Source organism: Atta colombica, unplaced genomic scaffold, assembly GCF_001594045.1.
Source record: "Atta colombica isolate Treedump-2 unplaced genomic scaffold, Acol1.0 scaffold198, whole genome shotgun sequence".
NCBI lineage: Eukaryota > Metazoa > Arthropoda > Insecta > Hymenoptera > Formicidae > Atta > Atta colombica.
Window position 1 is genome coordinate 5,172,299 of NW_017259291.1, and position 18,645 is coordinate 5,190,943.

General features: G+C 38.7%; 2 protein-coding genes across 2 annotated transcripts in view; one reads left to right on the top strand and one right to left on the bottom strand.

Annotated features, from left to right (window-relative positions):
* The window catches only part of LOC108686990, a 117,301-nt gene that overhangs the window by 32,554 nt on the left and 66,102 nt on the right, over positions 1 to 18,645 (bottom strand). The window contains exons 2-5 of the mRNA XM_018192537.1: positions 13,878 to 13,945; positions 10,293 to 10,510; positions 5,578 to 5,888; positions 3,221 to 3,362 (exon numbers count right to left, since the gene is read on the bottom strand). Coding sequence (XP_018048026.1) covers positions 3,221 to 3,362; positions 5,578 to 5,888; positions 10,293 to 10,510; positions 13,878 to 13,945 — 739 coding nt within the window. The remainder of the gene's footprint in view (positions 1 to 3,220; positions 3,363 to 5,577; positions 5,889 to 10,292; positions 10,511 to 13,877; positions 13,946 to 18,645) is intronic.
* LOC108686989 overlaps positions 1 to 18,645 on the top strand; it is a 131,308-nt gene that overhangs the window by 26,253 nt on the left and 86,410 nt on the right. Inside the window, exon 2 of the mRNA XM_018192536.1 lies at positions 14,117 to 14,160. Coding sequence (XP_018048025.1) covers positions 14,117 to 14,160 — 44 coding nt within the window. The remainder of the gene's footprint in view (positions 1 to 14,116; positions 14,161 to 18,645) is intronic.

Genomic DNA, 18,645 nt, shown 5'->3' on the forward strand with positions numbered 1-18,645 from the left:
GAGAGAGAGAGAGGTACAACATATATCGTCGTCAAAATCGCGTTATATTAGTCGCGTACGAACGAGTCCTCCTCCTGCTGTACAACCCAAACTCTCCGTGCGTATAACGTGCGTGTATGTTTGCGTGTGTCTCCATCCCCATTCCCCGCAGCTCGCCGTCGACATAAAGTACGTATCGCATTAGCGCGTTAACGCCAATGCGTTAGCCGCTCGGCCGGCGCCGAATGGCGGCCGGGATAAACGAGGATAAAATGACGGGCGGGGGTGGCCACGAGGTGGTGGTTGGACGTGAGGAAGGGTGTGGAATTGTCACCGATTGAAAACAACGCGCGTCGCTCACGTAGGAACGCAGAGCGGAAGAGAGACGGATAGAAATGAGAGGAGAGAGAGGAGGAGGAGGAGGAGGAGGAGGGGAGGGGGCGGACGGACAAGCAGGCGAGGGAGGAGGAGGAGGGTGGTCGCGTTGGGGGTGCACAAGGGGGTGCATTCTATGGGGAGCAGCGAACAGTGTCCCGCTGCGTTCGATTACAACGTCGGGCGTAATAACCGAATTGCCCACGGCCCGTTAAAGCGTTTACACCGCTTGACGGATGATCGACCACGGTGACAACTCGTTTCGGGTAATATATGAATATGGACCGTAGAGCGCGTTAACAGACTCCCCAAATGAAAATGGCCGACAGCGTTCGTGCCTTATTTTCCGATAAATAACGTACATGCCCTTTCTTATAAGAAGAAAGAAAATGAGAACGATCTAGAGTTTTCTTTCGTTCACCAGCGACGTTTTGAACGCTTGAAAAAAAAAAACGTCGCGAGTGATCTAAGTTACGCGCGTTGCAAAAATTGAGTTAACTCGATAAAACTCATGCACGATCGGATAGTTAACGAGTTTTAGAATCTATTTAGCTTTTTAGAATTATTCTATACCATGAGATATACAGGGAGAACATGTACCAATACCATAGTAATTAAATTTTTAATATTTGTACATTAATCGACAAATTGCTTCAATAATACGCTCTCACTCATCATAATACTACATAATTGCGCGCGCTGTCAAAAATATGACAATTTCATTATTCTAAAGAGAATCGGGGGTTGAATATAAATCAAGCTACGTTGCGGGGATGTTGTGATACGATTAAAATACTAAAATCGTTACGAGCCTCTCGGTTCCGTCATTTAAGTCACCCCAATTTTGATAACGACGGCCGCATATCGGATTATAACAATCACTCGTAATGACCATGATGCTCACCCGTTAAACTGTTTATACCCGTTTACACCGGTATCGGGTGATCGATCAACGCGCGGCGGGTCGTCGCGTTTGTAACGAGAACGTAATTCCCATTCTCTCGCTTGCATTCAATAAAGATCACGCTAACGCGCGGTGACGAAAATGACACGTACGTAGAACTGAATCGTCCGAAATTGTTTTCGGATTTCAACCGATCGCAATGTCGATTCTTTATCCGCCAACGAATTCGGAATAATTCTCTGACGGACAATTTGACTTATCAAGTCTGACGATACTCTTCATTTTACGAGAGCAACTCCGATTCAGTTTCATTTCTGAAAATATATTTCATGCTGTTGAACAATTAATAACTTATTTATTGTTGGTTTCGTGTTAATTAAGTTTAACCTCTAATTAGATTTAATCTTTCCTATAATTCTTTCTAGTTTCGCAAAAAGACAAGAAGTCAACAAAGATTTAAGTTTCCCAATATTAGCGAAACTGGCCGTGTGGTCAAACAATTTCAGAGCTGCCAAAACAAAACTGGAAATCAGGGAAATCACGGGATTGTCAGGGAAATTAAAAGCGGTCAAGAAAATCAAAAAATCGGAGAATTTTGCAAAACTTTTTTGCAAAACAGGGAAAATAAAAATTTTCAGTTTTAAACACATTTAATATGTTCATCACACCTTTGGAATACTACCAACTTAACAATTAAAAATACAAATACAATTTAGCAACATTAATAGTAATTTATATTGCTATATAAATTTCTCAACAAAATATTTAACGATTTCCAAATCAGAATGAAGATACAAAAAAATTTTTTAATATTACTGAAAATCGGGGAAAATCATGAAATTTTACCTGAAAATCAGAGAAAAGTCATGGAATTTTAGGATGAGGAATTTATGGACTAAACCGCGAGTTTTTCTCTTATTCTTTCCACTTCTCTTTCTCTCTGTGCTGACGGAACGCAATGACCGGCGTGCCGCGTGATAACCGAATCGCACACGGATCATTAAAGCGATTAGGCCGACTGTTGTGGAGGCGGCGATTGCCATTTGTCGTTGCCGCGTGCAGAGAATCCTCGCGTTTTCGCGCGGCGGTGACTCCAAGATGGATTCTCGCGCTGGTTAAAGCCGAATCGAGCCGAGCCGAGTCGGATCATACCATGCCGCACGCGCGTATCGGATTAATTACCGTCATTCGATCAAGAACGACATCGCGGCGCATTGGTAATGCGGCATTACAAATGACACGCACGGCCGCGATATATGCCGGGCTATAAATTACGTGCCGCGGCGCGTATACGCGGTGTATGCCGGCAGAAATGCGTGAACCGGTGAAATTGATGTTTTTATTGTTGTTAATGACGTGATTTAATGAATTATTATTACCGTTCGGCAGTGGAACATCGCAGGATTGAAACGTCGCTTACTTAGTGCGAGACGATTCGCGACAATCTCGCGTATTATAATTCAATTTATCGATACTGGATGATCCGTTTGAAACGCGCGCGCGCTCTACCTGGTATTCCAACTATTGTTAGCTGTCTAAAGCACCTTTAATGTAAAGTTATAGCTGCGCTTATATACGTGGTATATAGAATGTTCTCTGGAAATTTACACGACTTGACAAGATGACGCAATATTGATACGTGATAAAGAACAGCTATAAGTCATAGGTCAATTTAGATCGTATTTATATGAATCGATACTAATATGAATATGAAATAATTATAGAGATCCTTTAATAAGAGTCTGAATTTAAGAAAGCCACTTTTTTTAGTCATGTTTTAATAATTTATGAGAGAGAAAAAGAGAGACAGAAATAGATAAAAAAAAAAGATGAGAAACAGTAAATATATGTCCTTCTCTCTCGCAAACTTCTGTTGTTAAACTACTACTCTGCTCACAAAATTTCGGCTCGTGTCCAAACTCTTATTTGAGAATCTCTAGAAATAATTATACATAGACTTACTATAATAATGTCAAGGTTGTTGGTGAGATGGTCCGGTAGAACGCGTTTGCTCACTTCCTCTTCCGGCATGCCGTCGAACCTGTCGTGCTTCTTCCTCTCTTTGTACGTCTTTGCACGTTTCTTGGCCTCTGCGAGTTCCGCTCTGAAAGAAAAAAAAAAAGTGGATACAGAGGGCCTTAATAATACGCTGGATTCCTTTATGCTGCGTCATACGATTCAGCGAAAGGCGCACAACTATTTCTCTCGATCGGCAGAAGACACGCGGGCTTTCCGCGTTTGCTTTTTGTCAAGCCGACGAACTCGCGCGCGTCTTGGACAACTTTGCGTTTCGATTTGCGACACTGTAACACAATGTAACGTTTTATATCGGCCTGGGACTTGTAAGCCGTCGTGAATACATCGAGATGAATAAGCTCGGATCTCGCAAGATAAAATGACGATGGCAAAATGCAATTTACGAACTTTACTTTTTTTTTTTTTAACAAAACATACTGGGTAATAAAACATTATGAAAATACAACAAACAGTAAAAAAAATCATATAGAAAGCTATAGGAGTCAATCTTTGTTGTTGTTAAAGATTTCGAGATATACATTTAATTAGCAACATCATATATTCGTACGTTTCCTGTTTGAGTCATCTTCAGCGTTACAATCTTAATAATCATAGCAATAAATAAATCACAGTCAGAGTCTATATATACAGTTTTCTCTCCTTTTGTATGGGACCATTGTGGAGCATTTGCAAAGTAAAAGCAAGTTATCCAACACAGTTAGTAAGCTGAATGGCGATAAAGACTCAAGTTGAAATTTAAAAAAATCGTTGGAGAAGGTAAAAATCATAGAGGACAATAGAAATGAAAATTATGCTCACGGAGTCAACAAGGTCACAAGAAAATAATGATATATCGTAAGTCACGAGAGAATTGTAGAGCGTCGTCATCGTAAATTAAAATAAGAGATTAAAATTTGAAACGGATCAAAAGCATGTCTTGATAGTGTCATAACGTTCACTCCGATAATAAAAAGGTGATATGTAACAGAGAGGTCAATCTGGAAAACAATAACATTTTATACTTTAAGTACCTCCATGTAAGCGTGGCTTAAGGCTTTCGTGTCAGTTTGTAAATTTAAACTATTAGTCGATTAATATTAATATTATAACATTTAATATTATAACATTTCCGACATAATTTCTTGTAAAAAATGTTAGGAAAATAATTTTTTGATATTCTGAACATAAGTGTTAATGAACGCGCGAATAAAATTTAATGTGAATTAAAGTATTTTGTAAATAAAAAATATTAATTAGTAGTTCTGCAGTGAAATGTACAATAGATGATTGATCACGCTAATTAATATATTTGTGTACGCCATTCTTCCTTTCAAGTTTTATGCAAAAGTAGCGCGCAATTTCATAAAAAAGTGATAGGAAACGGAGCAGAATTTTTATACGTTAGCATAAATGGGCCTTTGTTTAGGGGTATTCAATTAAATAGACCGATGTACCGATGTACAACATGTCAAGAGGGTATGAATAATTCTCTCTTAGATCTTCAATTAACGTCTTAATGAGCGCGTTATCTTCTAACGTATCTTCGTAATAGCGCATCTGATCGTGTTACGTTCCTAATATGCGGAACTATTTTTAAGTTTTCGGCCAGCTTCACAAAAATAAGCGCAACTGAAGATCCTATCGGATCAGTAACAACATGGTGCCCGGTCAGACGGACATTGTTAGCAGAGCGGATATTTTTAACCGTGGCTGCATGCAAATATATAACTAACTCTAGTTATATTGAGTCGCGGCTTCGTGACCGGTCCGCGTTCCTTCTTAGTTCCACTCCTCTTTGTACTCATTAATTTGCAATAATAATAATAATTATTATTATTAATATTTCTTCACTGTAGATAGTAAATTCTGAACTCAATTTTGCAAAAGTATAAAGTGTTATTTAATATTAACTTTGACTTAATTCCTTCTGACCACGTTGGTATAAACTATACGTGAAAATATGATGCTTATCCTTAAAGGGTTGAAACCGTAAATGAATCTTTTTTGTTGCGCAGTCAACCTCACATATCCGTGAACGATATTTCGCAGTGGGCTTTTTTTACAATGTTGAATTAAAATTTTTCTTAAATAGCGAGTCTTATGACGTACCCGACAAGTCTCATCTAAGGTGTATAAAAAAAATTGTGTATAAAAAAATTGTCACGATTATGCAAGCATGTAATTGAATTGTAACAAAAGGTACATAATAGCAAAACTGTATTTAGAATTTAGTATAATCGCGAAGTTAGTATAATCGCGGTTGTTGACAATCGCAATTGTGATTATATATGTTAAACTCTTACTCCTCAGGGGTGAGTATCATCTCTGACTTTTTTTTGCGGCCTCGCTTCTTTGGCTGATGCGCCAGCTGCGGATTGACGTTGGCGGCGCCGTTCATCACAAGATTCATCTGATGATGTTGTGGCCCGGACAGCGCCCCGGGCGGCGTCGTGGGTGTACCTAGCCCAGGTTGGGCGCCGCCCGGACACGTCATGCTCTCAGGATTGCCGCCGCCACCGCCGCCTGGACTGCTTGCTGTCCTTATGCCACCCATCGACATCTCTTCGTCAACAAACGAATATGGGTCCACCGGCGTCTCGCATTTTATCGCGACCTGGAAAAGAATGTCAGCAGACATTGGTGGATACGTTGAGCTTATTATATTCGGCGCCGTTGTGTCCCGCTGGGATAATGCAAGGATTTTGGAATCTAGCACTTCCGCAACCAAATGGTACGGAAGTGCTAGAGATCAAGGACGATAGATAGGAAGATTAGAGAAAGTGTTTGACGTTTCTGTTTCTTCGTTGAATATTTCAATTCTGCGGAGCATCTTGATTCATAATTAAAAATCGTTAACCATATCTAATATATAATTTAAAAAAAAATTAATATAAGGCTTCAAATATTTCACGATAAATTCCGATGCGATATTAAGGGCAAACCTTATTACAAGGGTAACCGTATATTTACTGACCGAATTTCTCGCGTTTTCCTGAATAATACATGCGGGCAAAAGAAAGAAAAATGCTGGCGCACCAGTCGCGGCGAATTATCCTTGTGATATCTCGAATCGCGATGACGGCTGATGTTCCAGCCTAATTTAATTCTACCTCGAAATTACGGCGCGAAATTTTTCGTCGCGTCCGCAAGTTTCGCAGGTGGTCGGCTGCGGAAAAATGAAATTTCTCCTGAGCACGTACAATCCCGACGTAAAACATGTACCGACGATCACGGACACGTACAGTGGCGATCATAAAACGTACGTATCCCAGCCGGTGCTATATGTATGTATATTTCTCTCTCTCTCTCTCTCTCTCTCTCTCTCTCTCTTCTATCTCTCTTCTGTCTCTCTTGATGCCCTTGGGGAAATAGTAATAGCGCAATTGCCACATGGACCGAAAATACGCGGCCACGTACAACGTATCAGCCATTCGCGGTTGTAAAATGTGCAGCTGTGTCTCTTTTTTTGCAAATTGCGCGTGTTACGGACTGACGCGATCACCGTTCTTCTCCCGTTGCATTTTTTGTACCGTCTGCTTTTTGCATTAGCTAAAATCAACTGAGGTTTCAGTGATTTTCTACCTCTTTTTGAATATGAAATTAGAAAAAAATAGAAGAAGATTCGTAACATTGGCTACATAAGCTAATTGCTTTGGATGAATGACAGGCTTTATAAGAATTGAATATCTGACAAGATGTGAAACGCGCACGTCAGTAATATAAAGGAGGTCAAATTATCTGGAAAGTTCCTTACGTCGATAGAGTTTTGTCGTGATGATATTAACGAGGTTGGTATTAGATGATTAACGCGACAGGTATCCAAGTGACGTTTTGTTCTCTGACTCTTCTCGACGTTCGCGCAAAAATCCGATATCGTTTACTAAAATAAATGCTTCAAGCGCTATCCTGCTCGATGAAATCAGAAATTATTCAACAATTCCGTTATTGTATTCTGAAGGCTGTCAATAATGCGATAATTTAGCGTATCAATATTCGCATATTCACCACTCTTAATTTTAAATGTTCTCGCTATCATTTGTTCATTTTAGCAAATGTGGATGCAAAATATTTCGTACAATTGGCGAAAACGCAACGTCTACTTCCCGTTCTCTATTCTATTTTCGTTCACAAATATATAAGAAAAATAGTGCTTTTGCAACGAGTCGCATTTAATGTTCTCACTCGGAAAGAACCCCGTTGCTTTTTTCAACGCCCACGGAAATGAAAGCATAAGAGATTACGTGAATCCGACAGAGGTTTTTTTATCGCAATACACATAAACATACTTTCGTTTGCAATTTTCGACCTGGTCTCCCGACTATGTGGACTTTCCTAGTCGGCATATCCGCGCTCTTGACCCGGTGATAACCCTGCAAAATCGAGGTCGAAATCCCACGAAGATAAGAGCCGCACTGACTGGTAGTTACCGATAACACGCTATCCCTACCCTTTTTCACAGGGCTCGGGTTTCGCTCGAAAGTCACCGACAATATTCCACACGATAAGAACATACGTTCGCGCATGTCCCATTGTTATTATTTGCAAACAAAAGGACCGTGGCGAGTGTCGCGAAAGTAACGCACAGATTTGTTTTACCAGCGATGTTAAAGCACAATATTTGCGTTAAAAAAATAGGTAAATATAGGAAATTTTTATTGCGAGACATTGGGCAAAGGATGTTTGTTTATCGATTTGAAGAGCCATTAATCTATACGTTTCGGGAAAATATCCGTCGCGCCGTTGTGTTGTGATAATAAAAGCAAACGTACATCACCGCTTATCTAACTCCTCTTTTTCGTCTGTCTTTCCCAAGCAATAATTGAATTACATTCAAAAGAAAAAAATCAATTATATATAAAGAAAAATATATAGAGAAATCGAAACACACACACACACACACACACACACACACACACAATAATTCGATCTTATTAATTTTTTTTCTATAAAGATAATGCAACTTTCGTGAAAGTGACGTTCCTTTTAGGCTATTCATTTCTTCAATTGTCTCGGAAAAAGGAATCTATACCATGAATGCCTGGCTCGTTTACGCAGAAACAATTGGACGTCACAAAATCTAGGGAAGGGTTAAGTAAAACAATGTGAAATAGGATCGAGAAAAGAGAAGCGTGATAATGCGAACTCGATAAATCCGGGACGTGTTCACGGTTAACAATTCGATCAAGGGAAATTCGCTTCGCTCGTCGGCCGTTCATTCGTTAAAATGAGGAGCCGGTAAAACCGAGATCGATCGGTCATCACGTCACGAGATAATTTTCGAGAAAAAGACTATCGATCCCGACAGCAGATAACAACTTTGCGGATATAATGGCAATTTAATATCGGATGAAATTTCTGTAATTCGCGCGCGATAGCGCCGATAGCCAAATTGGGGGAGCTGGGCAACCTGCAATTAATTCATGAGCGGAAAATGTGCGTTCTGATTGAAATCCCTGAAAATTACCACCGTCAAAATATTCAACCGAACACATTTGTAAAAGCTTTTATTTTGCCGGTTTGTAATGCGAAAAAGCCAAAAGCCGTTGGAAGGATGCAATAACTCCCTTTCTGTATTTCTTTCGCAATATATGAATTATATCTTGTATATAACTCTTGATGCAGATATATAAATATATAGGTATCATGAAATGTGTCATTTAAATTTGCTACTTTTCGGGAAAAATTCTCTAAGAAATTAATTTCTATTTTTTCCTTTCGTTAATAAATCTGGTTTTCATTATAAAAATATAAAAGGATTTTTCATCGAACAACGTGAAACCGGTGAAACGCTGAAATATTATGAAATTATATTTCCATGATATTTATTAACAGAAATTTTTTCATCGCACGTTTTGCGCTAAATTTCGTAATCACGTAACAATCAAAGAAATTACACAGATATAAACGTTCGCGGAACAACTCGTTTAAAGATCTCTCGTTCGTATTAACTGGAAAATAAGTAACACCGCGTGCGGGGCCCATCCACGGCTTTCATTGTACCGCAACAGAGGTAATGTTGCGTAAGTAGATCGTAAAACTAACATGAAAATGCAAATCGCTGCGCGCGGCATTGCGAAAATCCCGGAGTGACGATTGCGTGCGTCTTTATTGCAATTTATTGCTCATAATTTTGATTGCGAGGTGCTAGATACGCCAATACAGCGGTTCCTAATGAGAATCGTCTGCGTTTTTTATTGGCTAATAAGTTTGATGTTTTATGTGCGTTTTTTTTTTCTTACGTACGTAATAACATATATTTTCTCTATCGATTATCGAGTATCGCTGAACATACGTCACAATACGCATAGTTTCATATCGACTTCGATCGCATTATTTCTTATTTAATTATTACTTGTTTATAAATATCATCGTCTCTGAACTACAGATTTTAAATCGCGCACTTTATCGCGTTATAGAATTTCGAGATAATCGTATCGTGTGGACAGTAAATTTTATATTATTATCAATGCGTTACACGAGCATTATTTTATTACAAAAGAGAGTATTTAATCGTTTTGAATATATATATCAAGGATTTAAATTTTTTATATATTCACGTAGATAATCGAAAATATACGAGCGTTAATTTCAGCTTGTTGTGTTAGTGTAAATTAGATGAAATGTTACATATAATCCAAAATTCTGACGTAAGATCGATTGAGAATATGCCGTACGACCATCACACGCAACCTCACGGTATAATTACAAGCAATCACACGAATATATACATATTCTGCAAGCGTAGCATTATATTCTCGACATTTCAACGTTGTAATTTAGCCGCAAAACGTCTCAATTATAGTCCTTCAAACATCACGATTTTGTGATACGAGAGATACATCTTTTCTCGAGATATTCCTCCGATATTCCTCTGATTATTTTTGAGACATCGTGATAATTATGAATCGCTCGTTATCGGTCGCTATGTAAAAGAGCTCGAGGGAAAAGAACGAGATGGCAGGGAGGAGTAACGGGGGCTGGTCAGAGGCGGCAGGGTAGGCAAATATGAAAAACTCACCTGTCCGAGGGTGGAGGCGGTCGAGCCCGGCTGCTGGGGTTGATGCGCTGTCGCCGATATCGGCGTGAGGGGCGTGTGCGGCGTGTGCGGTGTGTGCGGCGTGTGTGGTGTCAGCGGCGTGTGATACTGCTGACTGCTGTCACCGCCGGTGCTCCTCATCTCGAGGTCCGGACTCGTCTCGTAACCGTCGTCCCTCGCCTCCTGCTTCACCATCACCCCTGCACACAGAGACAAGGATAGGGCGACGCCCTTTAGATTTTCGGAACTCGTTCTCATCGTTCCGACACCCCGGGAGCTTTCTCGAGCCTCCTGGGCGTCGTGGAGCGAAAAATTTTCTCACGCGACAACGTGCCGCGCGCACCACGTTGTTGCGGTGATTAACTCTTTATAGCTGCGCGCGATAATAACTCCCCATCCCCTGAGTTCCTCACTCTGTGAGGAGTTAAGGAAAAAAAAAAAAAAAAAAAAAAAAAATGCAGAATGAGCAACTGAAGTTGGAGCGGAACTTTGAGAGTGAATTACTAATGCTCGAAAAAAATACTAATTAAATCACTACTTCTATTAATATTACATTTACATCGTGATAAATTGTTGAACAAGATTTCTTTCACCTAATTTTAGTTCCTCAGCTCAACACAGACACCAGACTCCCCTGACGGCTCGTTAATCATTCCCCAAGTGTTTCTTCTATTTTCCTTCTGCGTACATACACGTTAACTAGCACGAATTATCGCGCTATTAATTCGCGCAGGAACTCCTGTCACTCATCTCGTCGTATTGTGAAATACTTCCTCCGCGTAACTGAGAGAGCAAATGAGTGACTCATCGAGTACCATCTAACTCTAATCTCGGCAGCTACAGGTAAACAGGCACCAGTTGAATTTTCTGCTCGGGTTAGAGATAGCTACCAAGCGGTTTGCCAGGGATCAAAGTGCGCTTCGAACTTTCGATATTTGTTCGCCAACTTTTTCAAACGATCGAATTTATCTTTTCTACGGCTTTAAAATCGGGGGAAAAAGCTTGATAAGTTGTAACTTTCTCCTACGGCTTCCCGTCGAGATGAAATTTACCGCTGTGTATCACCGATGAAAAATAATTCTTGACAAGATTGTGCAAAATAACCTTTCATACTTTTCAAATAAAAAGTTCTAAGAGTTGAAAATGATTTTTATTGACTGACGAAAGTTTCGAATCTACGTTTCATTTGATTTAATTGCTTGTTAACGAAAGATCTTGTCTATTTTTTTCATCAACTGTGAAAAATAGTTTTAATCCGATATAAAAAAAAATGAGTATCTTACCATGTCGAAGCAGCTGGCGGTAAAGAATGAAACACATCATTAAAGACATTGTCCATCAATTCTATAATACACAGCGATAATAAAGCTCAAAGTAATGCCGATAATTTGATGGGGAATAAATAAACGAGGCATTTAAGTGATTTAAAAGATTATTGTATAATCCTTGGGCCGAACCGCAACCTTTCGCTCGGTTTAGTATCACCCCGAACAAGTTTTATTGCCGGCGGTATCGTCGATGGTAATTTAATAGCTGAGGAGTACCGAGAGAAACGAGTTAATCGCTCGTCAGAAGATTTACCGGTTAGCCGTTGAAAGCCCCCGGTAACTGCAAATACATTAAAACCCAGCCCACTCGCGCCCATCCGCTCGCTGTCCGACGACGCGTAGAATTGTTCAATTGACCCAGAGAAAAATATTCCACGGATTGATGACTGACAGCCCGGTGAGACGGCGTGTTTGTAATTGGCCTCGGATTTTGCCCCGCGCGTATATTTCGGCACGATTGTCGTGCGCCCGCCACACGCATCGCCGATAACGTGCGCCAACCTGTCCGGATCGGTCTCGCTCTCGGGAAATATTTTTTTACAATTTCGCGCCAATTGTCGGTGATATCAACACCGGTTTCACGATCTAAACGATTTCGCGAACACCGCTTGCTTTATCTGCTAGCAGATTCGGCTTTTCCTTCCGAATCATCGTGAAATTATTTATCGAATAATCTTTGAACAGCACAATTCTAAAATGCATTTTGTGCAATTCCAAATTTCACTTTTTTAGTTTTTTAGAGATGACACATAGTGTTGAAGGACTCGTATTATAAGCTACTCTGAGATGTTCAGAGAGCATTATTTCATCGTTAATTTATATACTGAAAAAACATAGACATTTCGAATATGTTTCTTAACTAGAAACGAACAAAATGCATTTGTTTAACATTTTTAGCAATTGTTTAATATTTTGTTTAATATTTCACATCCTACTGATTGTATTATTATTTTCTATAAAGTGTGTAATTTTCTTGTGCGGTATTTCTTTCTTTCTCGTTTTCTGAAAATTATAAATTTTGGACAAAACGCATTTTGAAAGTCTGTTCCTCCTTGTTCTAAAAAAAAAAAAAAAAAAAAAAAAAAATCTAGCAAAATCAAATAACAAAAATTAAAATTACACTTAAAGGGACCCGCGTTAGTTGCGTTTCATGAAAAACTCGAGATTTCTGTGCCATGTGTTTTCCGTATCTATATGGCGAACGTCCGCGATGCAAAAGTATCGCAAATAGAAAGGCGTGTGATACTTATGAGAATTCCATTATAATGAAAATTAATTTCGTAATAAGCTCGCGTTGAAATGAAGCTTTTTCATTGATTGCGCGTTCCGCGCAATTTCCAAGCGCCCGTGCACGCTCGCCGACCCTTTTTCGTCGTGAAATTCCATGCGAATCTGTTTAATGGCTCGCTCGCAATCGCGAATAAACGCGGGGACGAGCTTTTTGTAGAGCGCGGCGTGTATGTACATGCGTGCACGTGCGTATGTATGAGTCGTCGCGACCGCACGTTCGTCGCACGCGCGCGATTCTCTCTCTCTCTCTCTCTCTCTCTCTCTCTCTCTCGCCACGCGGGGCTTGTGTCACACAGTAGCGAAAAATATAAAATTAATATTGTATCTGATCCGTGCGTGGATACCTTTCTCTCTCTCTCTCTCTCTGTTTCTGTCTCTGTCTCTCTGGATATCCTTTTGCCGCGATAATCGCACGATATTGAATCGTCATGAGGCGGATAATTTTTTCCCCCCTTCTGCGCCGAGAGACTGCCCGCCCGGGCTAAAATACCAGAGTCAATATTTTCAAATATCCGCCCGACGTTTGATATTTGCAAATTATACACGTATGAGGACTGTGCGTGCGAACGAGCGAGCGAGCGAGAGAGCCGTGAACCGCGCACGCGATCGACTCGCGCACCAGTTTATGAAAGAGAATTTAGCCAATAAATTTAATGCAACGCTAATTTAATCGGAAGAAAATTTTGCCAGGCAATTTTTTTCGGGACCCGCTAATTAATGAGCACCGGCATGCGGCTCTCTTTCTCTCTCTCTCTCTCTCTCCACTTTTATTACGAGTCGCGGCGGCTTTATTGCCAGTACGCGGTCGGTAGTAATTAAATGCAACGAACGCGCGAATGTTGCGCGGCATATTGAATTAGCGGAATTGTTTTCGAATCTTTTGCGGAGAGAGCGAGATCCACGGCAATGTCACCGCGATGTCCAACGTCGGGGTCTTTTTTATTCTTACCTTGAGAACTCGCGCAACTCATTGTCGTTGTGCCATTTGGTCCTCCATTCTGCACTGGTGATGGATACCTGAAAAGCAAAACGAAATCTTGAGCACTTTTGCAGATTCATAAGATATTTTTTCTGAATAATAAATATTTGTGATATATAAAATTATATTAATAAAATAAGAAGAAAAAATATATATCAAGTAGTATTGTTCACGGTTTATATTTATTGTGAAATGTTTTTGGTTTTCAGACGCGGTTATTTCGGATCACCAGTATGCCGCTCCGCAGCAACAGGTAATACTGTTCGATTGTCTATTTAATGATAAGCTATCTTTTAAGATTTAACGATGTCCATCCGGACATATGCATCGTGCCGCATAGTTAAAATCGACGCGAAACGTGATAATGGGATTATCGTAATTTCCTCGTACAGTTATTTAATCAATCTTAAGCATGTGTGTACATATAATTTCGTAAATTTAACTTCTCATTAAAACGACCAATCAATAATCTAGGAGCTAATTACGTATTATTTCAATATCCTTTTGTCAGCGTTTTTCCAACATAATTTAACATTTTATCGAATTTTCCTTTGATATTGAAAATATCGAATATTACATTTGACAAACCCATTACGAAAGCGGTACTTAATTTAATTAATTTTCAAATTAGCTGTAATGTTCTTTTAGTTAGCTCTTCCCTGTCACATTTAAAAGGGAAAGAGCCTCGGAAACGGTTTTTCTCTAATTAAAATTTCCGTAATGTGATTGTCCTTTATCAAGATAGTTTCTTGTGTATGTTTTCATTTATGTCAGTAGCAAAAAGGGATTGTAAATCTTTTCCGCTTTAATTTACGTTCACGCTCGTGCCACGATTTTGGATTATATATGTCACACTTTCTATTTTTTTATATTAATTTCTTTACGCGGTTATCACGCAAATATCCCGCTGCCGTATTTCCTAAAGTTATTACACAGACAAGACAAGTGGATGAAGACTCTGCAAGTTTTATAAGTTTTAGTTCATGTGACGTAACATGGCGCTTCAACTTTATCCTGAGTTTTTCCTTTCATTTCATTAAAACTTCGCGAGAAAGAGAAGCGTCGTACAAGTTAGTTAAAAAGCGTTGCGGCGGCGGTTATCGAAGAGTAATTATTGTTGCGTATGTTAAAAAATCCGTTATAAGCACGATAAGGTGTGTAAAGTAATATCATTTAATTTACGTTCAACTGTACGACGTATCGATCTCGATTACGTCACGGACGAGGTAATAAAGATACGCATTAACAATTTAAATACAATGCTGATGCAACGATAACGCACGTCGTAGCGCAACTTTATTTAACGGTTACACGATAGCGTCGTTTTATTTTATTGTAAAGTACTTTGAAAATTTTTTTAAAAGCGGAGAAGAACAATATAAATTCTAGGAAATTAATATTTGCGCTGATAATCCTGAGGTGCAGATGGGCAATTTGCATTTATCATGGATGCAACGTCGATTTTTCAAAATTTATCTTTCCGATATACATGCAGACCACTCAATTAGGGATTATTCAAAGGGGAAAAAAGGAATGTCGATTTATAACGGGGTGGGGGTGGGGGAGAGGGACCAGAGGGAGAGAGGAGGAGGAGGCCTTGTTCCGTCTCGGATGGTGGACGTGCGCACCATTTAATTGATTGTGCCCGGACGCGCGAGCGGCAATTATGATCGGCGTCCTCTCTCTCTCTCTCTCTCTCTCTCTCTCTCTCTCTCTCTCTCTCTCTCTGTTCCGTCGTCCCTCTGTCTACCGACTAATTATGAGACACGCTACGCGCTCATGCTGTTGCCACGCGCGTCGAAATCGTTTTGCGCGGATTACAGATATTATCGGACGGCCGCGATATTAGAGGCCGCGGGATGAGCGTCGTCGAGCGACACTTAATTATCGCGCGTAGCCGAGCGAAGAACGTATCGTGTCGTCGTTACGACGTTGCGAAGCATCGATACCTGATTGTCAGCCCACCGCATGTTCGTTGGGAACATCATGGTTGAACTTTAACTGGAATTAACCTTTTCGCCGCGGCACTGTTGAGCTGCCTGCCTCTTTTAAAAATGCGCAAGGCAAGCATGCGGTTACGGTGCATTGGCCATGTTTATTATTTCCATGTAGATTACCGATACCTTGATTGATCGTTTCTTAGAGCTTTCTTTATCGCCAAGAGTATGTCACCTTGGCTATAAACGCATATGCGTATTTTTATATGCAACCAAAGGGTTAACGAGAAAACGTTACCTACATCGGAAAATGAATTTGCATTGATAGAAATTCTGATTGAAGATGAAAATTTTCTGGCTGAATCTATTATAATTCTAAAATAAGTAAGGTAATAAGTCAATGAGAAACAACAAAAGATGTCCCGCGTGTAAAATTTCTTTATATTATAGATTCTGTGTAGACGTTTCGACTCTTGCTTTGAGTCTCTTCTTCAGTGTATCACTGAGATAATAATTTCATGATCTCGCATGTTAATAATTTAATAGATTTGTTAAAGATATACTGAAAAAAATTTCTAATTAAAAATGGACGAATCAAAATTTTATAGTTAAATTTATTAGAATTCTAATTGAGGTAACCGGAATTCTGTTTGATACAGTATTTCTAAAAATCTACTAGAATTCTTATTTTTACTAGAATAATTATATCAGAATTCCAGTTATCTCAACTAGAATTCTAATTCAAGTACATTTAACTAGAAAATTCTGATTCGTCCATTTTCTACCAGAATTACTATTTAATCCAACCAGACCATTTTTTTCATTGTGTGTATGTCGCAAAAAATAAATAATCAGAATAAGAAATCCAAGGTTCAAAATTAATAAAACGACTTTACTTACGATTAGTATTTGGTAGAATACTTAAATAGTTAGTCAAATGAAACTGTAAAAAAAAAACGATAAAAAGTCGCAGTGAAATTACTATAAATGAAATTAATGATACAATGGTGATTAAAACTTACAATAGAAAATTGTCATGATAAGAGATATCCTGATATAGTCAACCAATGTGTATATTGCGAGTTATTACAAACTTGTGAGAGAACAACGGAGTCGAACATATGTTTAACATAAATCATAAATAGATAATACGTACAGAATAAATGCGACGATAATAAATAAATAAATAAAGAAATAAAGTGTGGAAACATCAAGTGTTTCCGAAAAGGTCAACAAATCTGTTAAATTATTGGCATGCGAGATCATGAAATTATTATCTCAATGATACACTGAAGAAGACCCAAAGTGAAGTCGAAACGTATGCACAGAATCTATATGATACAAAGAAATTTTATACGTAGACATTTTGTGTTGATTTAATTGGTTTATTACTTCACTTATTTGAACTTTATTCTTTGGAACCTATTCAATTTTTATATATTATATTATAATTTTAGATGAAATAACTAAAATTCTGCATTGATATCATCAGACTCTTCTGCTTCGTTTATTTTTAATCAGAAATTTTCTCAGTGTACATTCAAGTACAATGGCCGTCATACAAACTTTTGCACAATACATAATGCATAGTGCATGAGAGAATCAACCAATTAAATCTTCTTTTCCCTTAGATAGAAGGAAAGGAAGGATTCTGATTGGTTGATTTGCTTATGCAAAAGTCTGTGCTGCGGCTTTAAATTGTGTTCAAGCGGATTTTTTTATGTTTGATATGCTATGCTCGGTTAGAACAGTTTTTAGAAATATTACTCACCGTTTTTTTCTGGGTGGAAAACGAAAAGATATAATGGCTGCTTTAATGACGACAATTATGTCGACGATATTTAAAAGAAGACCCAGTGACAAAAAAATCATTTGCTATAGCGAAGTAGAATGGGGAATGCCATTGAGATTATAAATAGCGAAGATTACGGAGACGACGTTGCGCATACGTACGTGAACATATAATTATATCCTGAAAGTAACTAATCACTTGTTGTTTTCCGTATTGCAAAAGAGGATATGCCTCGTTGAGATCCATGCGGTGTTCCGGATGAGACCAACAAATTTCTCTACGATTCTAATTATCATTGCAACACCATATGACATAAGACATACCTGTAAATAATTTTTAACAAAGTTTCTACCATTCGAATGCAGCTAAATTAAATTTTTTTTTTTTTTAATTTAAAAATCAACGAAGCTTGCAAGAGCGATAAAATCATAGAAAATCTAAGTCAAAGTTATGGAGAGAAAGACCATGTCTCTATTGCTTTCGATATCTCACATTTCGAGCTTGTACGGATGCGAGCTCCATTTCGAACGGCTGCGGAATCGGGTAATTACGGTCTTTGACGTTATTGAGCCTCGCGCGATTAGAACCGATGTGCAGCAATGTCAGGATTATCTAATGAGGTGAGATTATCCTCATGGGAAGTCGCAATTAGCGGTTTAATTTGTCTCCGAATACAATCAAGCGCGATCAGATCTCATCTCTGCGAAGAGACGTGTGTTTCATTTGAGACATGTTTATTTTCGTGAAAAAAGATCGAAAAAATATTTCCGAGTTTTCCTTTAGGTTTTCTGCTCTGTCTATTTACGTTCGCAAATTTTATATCACATATTTACGCTAACAAATGTATAAAAAATTATTAGAGAAATAATCCCAATTTTTTATTTTGTTTTTTTAATTAAAAGAATATTCATTTCATGCTGTAACGATGTGATATAAAATATGCATCTCCATGTGATGTCCAGTTGCACAAATATATTGTCAAGTAATAGTGGATTTAATGAAGCAAATG